The sequence below is a fragment of the Sceloporus occidentalis genome, unplaced genomic scaffold (assembly GCF_023333645.1).
Source record: "Sceloporus occidentalis isolate IW3139 unplaced genomic scaffold, rSceOcc1.0.p SCAF_143, whole genome shotgun sequence".
Taxonomy (NCBI): domain Eukaryota; kingdom Metazoa; phylum Chordata; class Lepidosauria; order Squamata; family Phrynosomatidae; genus Sceloporus; species Sceloporus occidentalis.
This window is the reverse complement of record NW_028317123.1, coordinates 2,151,056-2,165,315: the sequence shown is the minus strand read 5'-3', so window position 1 is coordinate 2,165,315 and position 14,260 is coordinate 2,151,056. Positions and strand designations below refer to the sequence as shown.

The window sequence follows — 14,260 nt, the reverse complement described above, 5'->3', positions numbered from 1 at the left end:
CCCCTCTCTGAACAGAGAAGCCATTCATATCTTGAGAGCTGATCAGCCTGCAGAGATGATGACGCTGTTGACCATCCATCCGTACCTCACCGGTCTGCTCGTGTGGATTATACAGTTATCCGGTTCGTTGGTTCCAGCTGAAGCTACTGATCTCCGATATCCTTCCAACAGCTCCGACCCCGATCTCATGCTCGATCTCGGGATCCCCAGGCACAGGAGAAAACGTTACATTTCTGCAAGAGACATGAGTGCCTTGTTGGACTACCATAACCAAGTGAGGTCAAAAGTGACCCCTCCAGCTGCTAATATGGAATACATGGTAAGTGAATGTTCCAATATGGATACTTGGAATTACATTCAAGGGATCATCAATGTTTTCACTTTTTCTCTCTTTGTCAGTTCTATTTGGCCATAAGTAAGGATTGCAATTTCAATGTCTATAGGATCATATTTGTCTGTAAATTGCTCTGCTACCGATCCAAGATCTGCTCTAAATAATCAAATTTTCCATTAGCTATATGCAAATGTCATTCCCACCTATAATAAATGAAGTGTCGTTGCGGAAACTCAAAGTATATTGTGTTCAATGTTGAACGTTACTTCCTGTGACATCATATGCTTACATCACAGGAAGTGCTACATAAGTGGATAATTGCAATTCCCATACAATTATGTAACATGATCTCGTGTGTTTGCATCGCTACTCATTATGTCGCGTGTCCATGTGGACTAATAATTTACAGCTGCGAAATATGACATGGAGCCAATAAAATATGGAAGCCAAACCCATGGAAAGGCTTGTAAAAAGTTACCTGCCCCAGCGTACAGAATAAATTATTCATATGACTAAAGAAGGCTGATATTCTAAGTCTGATTTTTGCTTTAAACTTTTTAAGAAGACATGTGATGGTAACACCAACATTGTTTTTCTTCAAAGTTCAAATGTAGACTTTTCAAAAGCTCATAAGACTCCTCTTTAGAAAGATAAGTGAAGGATAACAGAGATCTGTAAAACTGTAATCCGTGGACCAGAGCAGAAGATACAGGAGTCTAGCCAAGATCAGCTTTGTAAATGATTATGCCAAGATCGGAAAAGGGCTTTTAAGTCGGAATTAAAAGAAATAATGGTTGTCACGAGCATCAGTAGAAAGGAGGCCAAACACTCAAGTCTGGCCAGCCAAACCGTCAATGACTACACCAAGGAGCTGGTAGGGTTAGGGGGGGCAAAAATTCCAATGTGGGAGAAAGTCCACCTAACAGGCCAAAAACATGAGCCTTAATTTAGGCAAATGGAAGTGACTTATTTTTATTTTCTGCATATCTTTCACTCTGATTTGACATATCGGGTCAGAGCTTCTCTTTTTTTGGCATCTGTAGACACCAAAGGCCTCTTGATGAAGCAAATTTACTGTCATTTTTATTTTCTGCGTATTTAATGTCCTCGTATGTCAGGGACCTTTCCAAAGTTTTAATAAAGGCTGGTCCAATTCGGACCAGGACCACGCGCAGAAGCAGGAACACAGTGGGTTTTACATGACCCTTCAGTGAAAGCACAGCGAGCTCCGCAAAGGTAAGGGGGGGATGGAGAGGAAGGGTAAAGGAGCGAATGAGTAAGGGAGGCAGGCTGGGAAAAAGTGAGAGACACGATAAGGGAGTAAGAGAGAGGGTGATAGGGGAGTTAGAGGGAGTGAGTATATATATATACATGCATTACAGTGAATGTGCACGTGTTTGCATTGTGTATATGTGTGCTAGGGCGAGGGTAAGCATCGCTGTATGTGTAAGTGTGTGTGCATGAGCGTGTGTGTTTGCATGAGTGCCTGTGTATAATTCTGTAAATGTGTGTTTATTAGCATGAGTGTGTGTTTGCATGCGTGCGTGTGTGTAATTGTGTGTAAGTGTGTGTGTGTATTAGTATGAGTGTGTATATGTGTGTGGGTATATGTATAAATGTGTGTGTGTGGGTATATGTGTAACTGTGTGTCTGAGTGTGTTAGTGTACATATGTTTGTAGCATAAGTGTGTACGTGTGTATTAAATGTGGTTAAAATGTGCGCCAGGGTGTAAGTTAGTCACTGTGGGTGGGTGGCAAGGAGACGATTGGGGCCTCTTTACTTTACCTGCCCCCCCCCCCATAAATGATTATACCAAGATTATACATGTAGGACAAAAAAGGACAATGAGGTCAGAATGATTGAAACAATGATTGTACGGGCATCGGTAGTAAAGGCCAATTGATTATTTTTTTTTGCTGTAATTCCCTGCTTATTTAACGAGACTGATTCATATAAACGTATACCTCTAAATCACAAGAACCCGGCACGCTCTAATGACTGCTCTGTGCTACAAGTTCCCTTTTATTCTTAGAGTTCTTGCAAATGATACTTTTGAGGTTTTTGACCACTATGCACTGCCTGTTTTTCCATTGATTAAATGGGGTTATTTGCAGGTTGTTATAGATTTTCTTGGAAAAGCTCTCAAATCTCTTTGTTCCATTTGTGTTTCTGAAACGTCATGGGCTGTCTCTGCACCGCTAGTGTGGTTTCTGCAAGTGTTTTATAAAAATCCCCACTTGGATTATTTTCAGATTTTTCCTGTATAACATATCAAAAATTAAAAAAAAATACATTTTCCTTTCCTACAGCTGAAATTTTCCTCCACTTTATATTTTTTATGTATATATTCATATATATTTTCATGTCATTGCAGGTTAAAAAATAATTTAAGACATTTTAACTAAATACATCTGCTATCGATTTTAATTTAGTTCCAGGAATTCTCCCCACCTTTGTCTGTCTCTCTCTCTCTCCTCTCCCTCTCTCCTCTCCTTCCTCCCTCTCTCTGTCTCCCTCTCCCCCCTCTCTCTATCTCCCTCTTTCTCTCCATCTCTCTCTCTCTTTCTCTCTCTCCCTCTCTATCTCTCTCTCGCTATATATATATATAGTAGATGTATCATCAGCTCAGACTTTACATTGAAACATCAAAACATCAGAGCACATGATGTGGACAGCTAGTATAGCTATAGATTGTTTAAACACATTGTGAAGTTTGAGGGACATCTAGTGGTCATGATGTGTAAAACATGCTAAGGCGACGGGATGTTGGCAACATAACCAATGACATCATGGCTCGCATTCCAAAGTGATGATTCAGTATACAAAAGTATAAAGGAGTTCCATTGCAAAGTCGAGGTCACCCATATGGCTTAACATTTAAATGGCCAAAGCAGCGTGGCTCAGGTGCAGGGATCTACCAAGATTTTTTTTATGTGACTTAGGGACTATTTACGCAAAACATTTAAATGATAGTATAATATAACTACACACACTTCATGAAGTCTTTTCTCTTGTTTCTATACACATTATTGGAGCTTTACTGAGTCTTCTTTCTTTTCTCCGCGATCAAAGGATTTATTTGGTTATGCTGTATTTTAGGCATGCAGCATTGTTACCAATTTCGTGCTGATGTGTAATGTTTTCTGTGACTCGGACAGAGGGTTATAATAATGGTTATTACTCTTTTTTTTTTCCCTTGGAGGTTTGGGATGAAAAGCTGGCGAGGTCTGCGGAATCCTGGGCTAAGCAGTGTAAATGGGATCACGGTCCCAGCCAGCTCATGCGCTTCATAGGACAGAATCTCTCCATTCACTCTGGAAGGTAATCCATAAATTTGTATTTGATTGAGCCCGAAATTAAACCAAGGCTATCCTCTCGCCGGATTTCCATACCTGGGAACTTCCCAGTTAAGGCTCCCCAGAGTTCTCCCTCTTCTGGGGAAGTGGCTTCTCAAAGGAGGAGGGCTAGCGGCCCATGTAGGCAGGGATAAATATGTGTGGGGCGGGGCTGGTGCACATAGGAATACGACTAACCTATTAGTCTTGAGGGGCTAGGAAGTAGGTGGGGAGTGGGTGTGGCTAAATGCCTTCCCCCTCCCCAGAGAAAGACAAAAGTGACCTGGAGACTATGAGTCCCACCCAGAGTTCCCAGGTATGCTGATTTTTGGACTTGTCAAGGTTTTTGGGGCTTCACCCTCTAAATTACGGGACTCGATTCATGGTAATCTTACAGTAGAAAGACATTTTTTTAGTGGTTCAAAATCCCTCGTTTTTTTTAATTTATTATCTAAATAAATAATGACACAGTTATTACTAGACTTGGGCACCAGGCGGCTCTTCGTCTTCGTGCTCGTATTCGTAAAAAAAAAAATCTTCGTATTCCGCGAATGTTCGCCCTTTCCTGTCTTCTCTTCCGGCGAATATTCGTTTTCTCTTCGTTTTTTCCAGTTAAGGGGTTAAAACGGGGTTAACGCGTACCGCAGCAGCTCTGGCGCCAGTTGTTTAATGTCCGTATGAGCAACTCTATTGGTCGCCAGCAGGGGGCCTCCTGCAGGCGACCAATGAGCACACTACCATATATAGCTAATATATTCTCTGGCAGAATATTATGCTACTCAATGTAAAACCAACAGAGGGCAGCATTCTGTATTAATAATGTATTAAATGTATTAATATTTATTTTGGGGTTTTTTTTGTATTAAACCATTACACGAAAGGATCATGGGAATATATTTTATTTGAATAAATGCAAATGAGCACACTGCTACATATGGCTAATATAGCTTCGGACAGAATGCTGCCCTCTGTTGGTTTTACATTAAGTAGCATTGTTCCATATGCTTGAAATCCAGCTATTTATTATGCTACTAAATGTAAAACCAACAGAGGGCAGCATTCTGTCCGAACATATATGGCTAATACCGGTATATGTTCGTAAACCCCCAAATAAATAGAAAAAAAAAGTTTGCAAGTTCGACAGAATTAATGTCGACATTTAACTGTTGCAGCGGGGAGACCAGCGGATCATGGGAATATATTTTATTTAAATAATTAATAAATGAAAATGAACACACTGCCACATATGGCCAATATATCATCGGACAGAATGCTGCCCTCTGTTGGTTTTACATTGAGTAGCATAATAACTTATTAAGCTATTCAATGTATCGTACCAACAGAGGGCAGCATTCTGTCCGAAGTTATAATAAGTTATTATGCTAAGTTAAATGACACAGCGGGGAGACCACAGGTTATCCAACGCAGCATCACAGGGGTTAACGGGAGCAGAAATCAGGAGTTAAAAAGGCCGTGCGAGTGAGCCTATTGGCTGATGCCAGAGGAAGACCCTGCAGGTGACCAATAGGCTCACTCGCACTGCCCTGTAACCCCTGACGACGAACCTGCAGATTTCCGCTTCAGTCAACTCCCGCAATGCCGTGAAGATAAGGTAGGCTAGATGGGGAAGGGACCGGGGAGATTAGTAGACGAAGGCGAAGATTCTTCGTGGTGTGTGTCTTCGTCTTCGCCTACGTTTTACCGGCACTGTCTTCTCCTCTTCATGTCTTCGGAACGAACACGAAAACGCACTCTTCGTGTTCGTTTTCATGTTCGCCCGAAGACGAATGCACAAGTCTAGGTATTACTATCAACGGCACTACGATTAATATCTCTTGTTTATGTTGTAGGTATAGGTCAGTGGTAGACCTTGTGAAGGCATGGTACGACGAGAGACAGCACTACTCCTTCCCGTACCCACAAGAGTGCAACCCCAGCTGTCCGAGCAAATGCAGCGGCTCGGTCTGCAGCCACTACACCCAGGTAACGAACACACGAGCCCCCTCGTTTTACTTCTTCTGAATGAAGTTATGAACTCACCATCAATACAGGGATGTGCAGAACTAAGATCTCTGGTTGGTCGTCACCAACATTCTGAGCCAACTTTTTGATGTCTGCCCACGATGGGTGTTAGAGTCCATTAACAGCTATTACTAGACCAGACCATATAGATACAGAGATATCGGTGGCAGAGAAGAACATATTGAAACATCTTATCTTCCCTATTTTCAATGACCTTTTACCCAATTCTATAGGATAGCTTTACACACATCCCAAGATTTCTTCAATACTTTTATTGACCACATACTGGAGACAGCATATGTAGGTCTCGACATAAAGCGCTTGAGAATAAGTTGGCTAATTAAAGTGGTGTTTGGGGAGGAATGAGAGTTTATCTTTCCACCCCAAACACCGCCGGTCTCATAGGCAATTAACAGCCAAATACTCCAATGCCCACTGGGTCCATTAGAGAAGCAAATGTCTACACTCGCGTATAAATATTCTTTTCTAGATTCATAACTCTTGATGTTTTAAATTAGAAATCCAATCAGCCAAGTCAACCAATGTCTTGATGTAGTCCCATTAGTCAACCAATGGGACTACCACAAGACATTATTTTATGAGAGTTATGTTATCGTGATACTATTGGCTTTGCTTAGATCCAAAACAGGCCACTCAACACATTTTTCTCGGGTTATAGGACAATCGGATATCTTATTTTTTCCAGCTATCACTTGTCCATTCTTCTTTTTAACACCTCCAACGCCACATAAAAAAAAATCCAGTGCCAAGATTATATTACAGTTAGTGGTTATTCTGCGAAATATCTGAAGCTTTTCCTATAAATGTCTTTCTAGTAACATTCTTTAGAACATTTAACCTTTTTTTTCTCCTCCACTTCCCTGGCACCTCTCTCTACATCTGTAGGCAGTTAAATATTTTTCCATGCGCAGTTTTCCTACATATTCTGGTTGAGCTTCAGGGCCTAGGCCGCATTTTTATTTTCGAAGGAAGGAGGTTTTCCTCTTATATTTAATTTTTACCATCTGCAGACAAGTGTTGGGTGACAGCTGCCGCATTTTCCCCCTTCTCTTATTAAACACTGAATACAAAGCCACAGCTGGTTTCTCTGTTTGCCTCGTTGTGCCCTTTGTTACTGGGAAAAGTTTGCAGATGGTGGTTTTTATAGTAGGACCATTGGAAATTGTGTTCTAGAGCATCACACGCATCGTTTAGTAGAGTAGCGTCAATAGTCCGAACTGCATCACATTTGGAAGGTTTAATCTATTTAGCCAGAGCTAGAACCCTGGGGTTTTTTGACTTCCATCTTCCTTTCCCACCGCTCTTTTTCGCCACTATGATAGACTTTCCTTTAAATTGATGAGAAAAATTTGACATTTCATGCTTGCTGATGAATCACGAGGCTAAAGTAGATCTGGCCCAAGGACTTAAACATGGAGAATGGATAGAGCTAAACATTTTCTTTATGAAGGATTTTTATGGAAACTTCCTAAAAAAGGGGGTTTTTAATTCTCTTACCAAAACCAAAAACCAATAATGAAACCCAGTAACTCGTTGGCGGGACTCGTTCCCCTCAAAATGACTCTTCACAGGTTGGAGGTCCATCAGGTTCTGAAGATCAGGGCCAGATGGGCAGATGGGTTGTACAAATGTATTTTTTTTCTTCATTCTCTCCCTTATACATATTGTTTTTGGATAAAATAACACTTTTAGCTGTCAAGGACCATATAGTGTAACATTGGTTTGGAAAGTAAAGCATTACAACATCATCTTTGGCAGACAGGAGAAACTGGAAATCAATCTCTACTGTAACTGACGCACGGCTCTTCAGTAGGACTTTTAATAAAAAGCTCTTTTATTTAAGACATATCCATAGCACTGTTTTTACTGGAAAACACACTTTTCCACCAGCTGCTTCTTTAGCTTCCAGTTCTTTATTAATACACCTTCTTTAAATGTGGATTGATTTTGTTGCCTTAATATTTTCCCTAACATAACGCCCTATTTTTGTAGATAGTTTATGGTTTTGTGGCTTGGTTGGCTTCCATGAAGATTCAATTTGTTTGTGACGTGCACATAAACTTTAAAACTGTAACCGTAGTTATTTTGTTTTCTGTACAACTAATATACAGAGATAGGAAACTCCAGAAGCTGCATTTATCAGGACAATACCGTAACCATTTGGAATGTAGAGTCTGTAGAGATCTTCTGTTGGTTTCTACAGAAGGTTTCCAAGAGCTCTTCAGAGTTTTTGCCTAAAACTTGGTTTCATTTTGTTGCTAAACAAGCTCTCTGGAACCGATCAATAAAGAATGAAATAGAAGCTATGTGAACACTTCATTTCCAGATTCAGTTCATGATTTGACTTGATTAGAATTTTTAACATTTTAGTAAAAAAAAGAGATTTACCATAAAAATGCCAACAAAATATAAAATTGAAACCACAATTTAATTAGAAATTCTATAATAACATTCACAATAACCTTAAAATGGAAATAATCGAATTTTAATAATAAATTTATGAAAATATGTTTGCCTCTCTTGATTAAGGACGCAGAGTAGTCCATACGACCATAGCGTCATGTATTTTTTTAGTAGTCCATTGGAATTAATCTGATGAGGAGTCTGTAAGCTTTTTTTTGGCAATCTATATTTCACAAAAGTAATGCTGGTGAGTGTCGGGTTATTTCTCAAAAGATGACATAGCTTCTGGCGACCAGATACGTCTGGCAAGCTATTTGGTCTTTCATCGAAGGTGTGAGGAGACTCTGAGACAGCCCGTGGCCACCAGACTGGCCACTAGCTGGAAATTAGCTGTCATTTTGGAGGAATGTCAGGGTGTCTACAAGTGATTATCAAATGAGACATCAACAGCCTATCTAATCAGAAGGGGATAGCCGGGTTAACATGAAAAGGTCCATATTAAGCGAAACAAGCAGCATATGTATGCCGGTAGAAGCATTTCAAAGATCAATGGCATATGTGCTTCCTTGTAGCGAATTTATCATGTTCAGAAAGAACTGTTCACTTTGCATTTAGACGTCTTTAGACGTTACAGATATCTTTTAGTGAGTTTTCACAATCATGGAGTAACATAAAGAACCTCATAGGCTTTCAAGACCTGAGAGGCCCTTCACCAGATTGGAAAATACCAAAATGTATGACACCTTGGCATAGATGTGACATAATATACCCAACCGAACAAACAAATACACTTAATCCACCTCCACTTCCTGTGCGTTGGGTGACCTCACAGGAAGTGAAGGCTGGAGAGGACAATGACTTCTCAAGGTCTATACCCTTTAGCCCTCTGTGTGTTTCCACGTCAAGATAAAGGATAATGTTGGATTACAGATTTGTCTACCTGCCAATAGGAATCTAAAGATGGAACTCTAGACAGGAATCTACAATGATTATAAAAATATAGAAATGACGTCTAAAAAGAATGATTATTTTGTTGCAGATGGTGTGGGCATCATCAAACAGAATTGGCTGTGCCATTAACACATGCACCAATATCAATGTTTGGGGCAGCACGTGGAGACGAGCAGTATTACTCGTGTGCAATTACTCAATAAAGTAAGTATTTCATTTATTCCTCACCAAACATTATCCTTGGGGGTCTTCGGAAATAGCAAAGTCCTCGGAACCTTCAAGAACTATGTCTTCTTAAAACAGAAGCTCAACCTGGGGCCTTGTGAACGGACCACTTTACAATATGAGTAGGCTTTTCATCTTGATCCTCCATAACTTGGACTCGTCCAAACTCGTTGGTACGTCTGCATTACCCAAAGTAAATATGGACGGTGAATACTGTCATTCACCACCAAGACACCTGGGTTTCCCGCATGTATTTTTAATCGACTTTACTACAGAATAGTTTTCCTGTCTGTAACAAGGTTTTTGGAAAAAAAAAATGTCTAGACGGTCCCCATTGATGTTGGAATATTTAATAACCGGTTTACGAGAAAAAAAAAAAAACGCAAAGGTCAAATTATGGGTGAAATTTGTACTTCATTCTAAATATAAAGCTACAGGCTTCCTCTTTTCACATGAAGCACTTCTCTACTGAAGAGCAAGGTTTATATTTCCCGGAGAGGTGAAGGGTGCAGAAGATCCCAAGCATTTTAGGCTTATTCCTCATTTCTAGTTACTTGTCAAAGTTTGTAATTTTTATACGTAAGAAAGTTTTGTTCACTAATAGGCTGGTGGAACAGACTCCCAGCAGAAGTGGTAGAGGGTATTAAACATGCATGGGATAGACATACGGCTCCTGAATCTAAGACGAGACCAACGACTGATTAAGGTCTGAGTCTTTACAGCAGGAGAAATGGGAAACTAGACGAGGGCCAAATGGGGCAAATTATAGGTTTCCTCTTCTTGAATTAGGAGATGTTGGCCAATAATTATTAATTTAATTTATTATTTTAAAAATAGCATCTTTTATGAACCATGTATCTAATCAGCTCTTCATCATTCCAGCTGACATCTTGATTATATATGTCTTTTTTTTATAGGGGTAACTGGATAGGTGAAGCTCCGTACAAACTGGGAAGGCCCTGTTCAGCTTGTCCACCGACCTACGGAGGAGTCTGCAGCAAAAACATGTGTTACTCGGGAGTAAAGTCTAATAAACTAAGCTGGTTTTAAAATATTTAATGCGACACAACCCGAGCAGATGTTTTAGCAAAAGGTAAAGCTCTGGATGTTTATTTGCGAGTTTGGTACGAGTGATGGAAGTTGACGTTGGAAGGTAGATATTTATCTTAAAATTATTTCACCACCACTATGATTTTTTTGGTTTCGGCGGACGCCGCTGCCTTGGCATGTACAGCTTTCCGTACCAAAATAAAAATGGCGGGGTGGGTAATTTTTGTAGACCCAAGGTGCTACTCTTGACTCTTCTTGGCCAAACTGTGGGAACTTCCTAGGGTAGAATACTTGGAGCTCTTCCTCTGCTGGGGTAGTGGCTTTGTGAGGGGCAGGGATTGTTAGATGTAGAGGCGGGGCTAGTCATACAAAGGGGCAGGGCTAGCCCGAGTCAACCTTAAGCGGGCTTAGAGTAGGAGGGGAAGTGGGTGGGGAGTAGGTATGGCCAAAAGCTGGTCCATTGCCTAGAGAGAGAGGAAAGTGACCCAGAGACCGAGGGAACAAGCGCTTTACCCGGAGACTCCTGGTCAAACCCAGAGAGTTCCCAAGAATGGTGATGAGGAGTATACCATCGGCGATGGTCTAATATTACAATGAATTAATTGTATGCAGTCAAAAGAAGCACATTGGGTGCCGCTCTTATCCAGCTGTTGGGTTCTCGTTTTAAATCCCTTATTGTTTCAAAAATGACCTGGAAATTACATCTCTGTTGGGATAAAAACATCGCCCAACCATTTTACTCTCTATGTAAACTTCTGCACAGCTTTCCAAAAGGAACTGCTTAAGGCTGTCAGAAATGTGTTTTTTTCAAAGAAAATTTACTGATCAATGGCAACATTGAGTTTTCCCACTTTGTAGGCAGACCTTTAGTTAAAAATGGTAATTTTTGTGTAATTAGCAGAAATAGAAAACAGGACAGAAGATTTGTTTAGTTTTTTTACTATTGTTATTTTTTATATATATATATATAAACTTGTACTGCTCTGCACTGAGGCTACACAAGTTAAATGTTGTTTGATTTCAGTACGGTAAGGATGTTTGTATATGATCTACATGGATATATATATATGTATGTGTATATATATATATAATATATATATATGTAATATATATATATATGTAATATATATATATATATATATATATATATAATTAAGACTCTGTTTGTTGTGTTTGATCATCGTATTGTAAGCTGTGAATTCTTCAGTGTCATTAACCTCCCATTTAAAAGCATGTAAATGTTCTTATATCATCGGAAGCACTTATTATTAGTAAATTATACGTCTGTAAGTTATGAACGTATTTCACCATAATTTAATATCTATATGCAATACTATTGTAGATTTTTCCTCTGCTCTTGTGCATATAATAGTTTAGGGGAAATATTATTTTGTGTAGATAAAATTGTCGCTTAACATTATTGCACGTAGCCGGCACGGCAACAACGCCTACGTCGGCGTAAGTTGTATTCTCTTAGTAAAGCGGGAATTGTTCACCATGAGAATTTTACCTGAATCAAAAAAGCAAATAAATTTAAAAATAAAACATATATATTTTTAACATTTTCTAAAATGATTTTGTAGATTTTAATAGATTTTTGATAACAGATTTGCAGATTTTAAATTTTTTGTGTGTTTAGAAGAGAAATCTTCCCAGCATGCACCTGACTTCCTTCTCCCATTTGGCCTATTTTTTTTCCCCTAAAAAAATACAGAATTTAAAGAAATTCTTCCATTTGCTTTCCAAAAATATGCACAATGTATTAATTGTAAAATATTGTATATTTGTGTATTTTATTTTGTGTTTTGTTAGCGGTGACAGAACAGAAACCACAAATTGTTCCTTCGGAAGATAAAACCTCTCTCCCTCTTCTTCAATTTATTCAAATTGTGTTTTAAGAATTTATGTTGTACTGGGCAAAATACTTATTTTCTTTAAAATAATGTATAATTCTGTTTTGTTTTTATATTGACTGTATGTAAAATATTAGTAATGTTTATTATGCACATTGTGAAATATATGGGATGAATCATTTAGATTTGTCCGAGTTTATGTGTTTGTATAAATTAATAAAAAGAAAATTAAAATATATGAGAGGCAAATTTATTTATTTATTTTTTTACTTTTGATGTAGAACATTTTAAAGGAAAAAAAAAATGTTCAATGCATCGACAGGATTTTAATATTTTAATGAATAAAATAAAAAACAAAAAGAGAAAATATGCAATTAAAAAAATTCGTGTTATACAATACCAGGGATTTACAGGCACAAAGAGCGGGGTGTGGGGGGGAATAAATAAAAATATGACGACAGCAATATATAAATTAGTTTTCTGCCCCTTTTTCCAGATATTGACAGTGGCTCTAAAAGTTAGAGCTCCATTCCATATAAAGTGGGGCATCTATAAAAGAAAGTAATGGCTGCTATACATTATGGCGCATGTACAAGATATAGCATTGTGCTTATTCAGGGGAGTGCGTTTTAATGTATCAAGCATCTCAAATGCCATGATACCTGGACTTTTTCTGCCCCACAAACCCGTTGCTCCTTGTTATTTTTACACAACACCTAGATTTTCCCCCCCCCCCCACGCGTTTCGCAAACCCATGAAGACCCGCGACGATGTTCATACACCGGAGCGCCTTCGACATTCCGATAAACATTTTCGAGTTGGTAGAGGGTTTCAGCCGCAGAGCAGAAGAACGCTTTCTGAGTCCTATTTATTTACTTAGTTAGTTAAGGTGTGAATCAAACCAAATGTACCTGCCCAGTAAAAGCCATGTTTGAGTTTCAGGCCTTCCTGTTTCTATGGTTACAACCACCGTGTAGAATTGTCTGTACAAGGGATTGGTTACTATTTAACATCTACTCCGGCATTAGCCCTGATTAGGAGAATCAATATGATAACAGGCACCGGTGCGTACCCTCCCTTATTTTACAACACCTTCCTACTCCTTCCTCGCCTACTCCCTCCGCTGCCTGCATATGCGGTGAACTCTCTTGTAAAACTGGACGGAAGGAAGAAATGGTTAACGTCCAAACACAAATGAACGCCAACATGGATGCCCCGTACGGTACGTGAGCTTTTCCATGCTTAATTCTTTTGCGAAAGGGGGGATTGGGGCGTTGTCGTCGTGGTAATGAGACAAAATGTCTGTTATCAGGAAAATGGATACATAGTAGAACACGGTTGACGTTTGGGAGTTCGCACCGCGCTCGGGAAAAAAGTGCAACTCAAAACCCCAAAAAACAGGGAATATACGTCCTGCCGTAATCTTTTCTTTTTAAGAAACCCGAGGTCGGCGTTTTTCAAACGCAGCCGGCGAGAAGAACTTTGGCCTTTTTTGTCCGCGATGTAATTTCAAAACGAAACAATTTTTTTTTTTTGTCTCGGCTCCTCTCAAGGCTGTAGGGTAAACATTGCCCAAAAAAAAATATGAAAGAGAAAGTGTTAAGCCGTACGTATTAGACACAGGTACAGCCCGTCCTGCAACCACATGGAAATCTTTCTGGCTTCTGCGTGTTGTCGTTAGCGTTTAATTCAGGGAAATATTTCGCACTTTTATATCAAACGAAGAAACTTAAAACGGAGGAAATATTCACCTAACGCAGGAAAGCCAAGAATAAACAGAATAATTTGGACTTAAAATAAAATATTTATTAGCTAATATTTAAATCATCGTGGTCATTGGTGATTTTAGAAAAAAAATGCAGAAAAACATTTTTGGGGATTTTTTTTTTATTCTTGGCCTCTAATTATTGCAAATATTGTTTCCTTTAATTAAATCTACATTAATAGTCACAATGGGAGTTAAATGATATTAGTGATACGTGTTTTTCAGTCAAATGTCTGTATATCATATTTGGGCCAAATTATTTTTAACGTGGAGGCTAAAAACTTTTTTGATTTTTTGTTT

General features: G+C 39.0%; 1 protein-coding gene across 1 annotated transcript; it reads left to right on the top strand.

Annotated features, from left to right (window-relative positions):
* The first annotated feature begins 58 nt into the window (after positions 1 to 58).
* On the top strand, positions 59 to 10,342 carry LOC149280967 (peptidase inhibitor R3HDML-like). Its single transcript, XM_089499955.1, has 5 exons — positions 59 to 319; positions 3,538 to 3,656; positions 5,521 to 5,653; positions 9,156 to 9,271; positions 10,210 to 10,342. The coding sequence occupies exons 1-5, from the start codon at positions 59 to 61 to the stop codon at positions 10,340 to 10,342; spliced, it is 762 nt and encodes a 253-aa protein (XP_089356081.1).
* Positions 10,343 to 14,260: the final 3,918 nt, after the last annotated feature.

Excerpts from the sequence above, each read along its gene's own strand:
- LOC149280967 (XM_089499955.1), top strand. The coding sequence starts at position 59 with ATGACGCTGTTGACCATCCATCCGTACCTCACCGGTCTGCTCGTGTGG. Across the intron at positions 320-3,537 it reads CTGCTAATATGGAATACATG|GTTTGGGATGAAAAGCTGGC; the intron begins GTAAGTGAATGT and ends TTTCCCTTGGAG. Across the intron at positions 9,272-10,209 it reads GTGTGCAATTACTCAATAAA|GGGTAACTGGATAGGTGAAG; the intron begins GTAAGTATTTCA and ends TTTTTTTTATAG.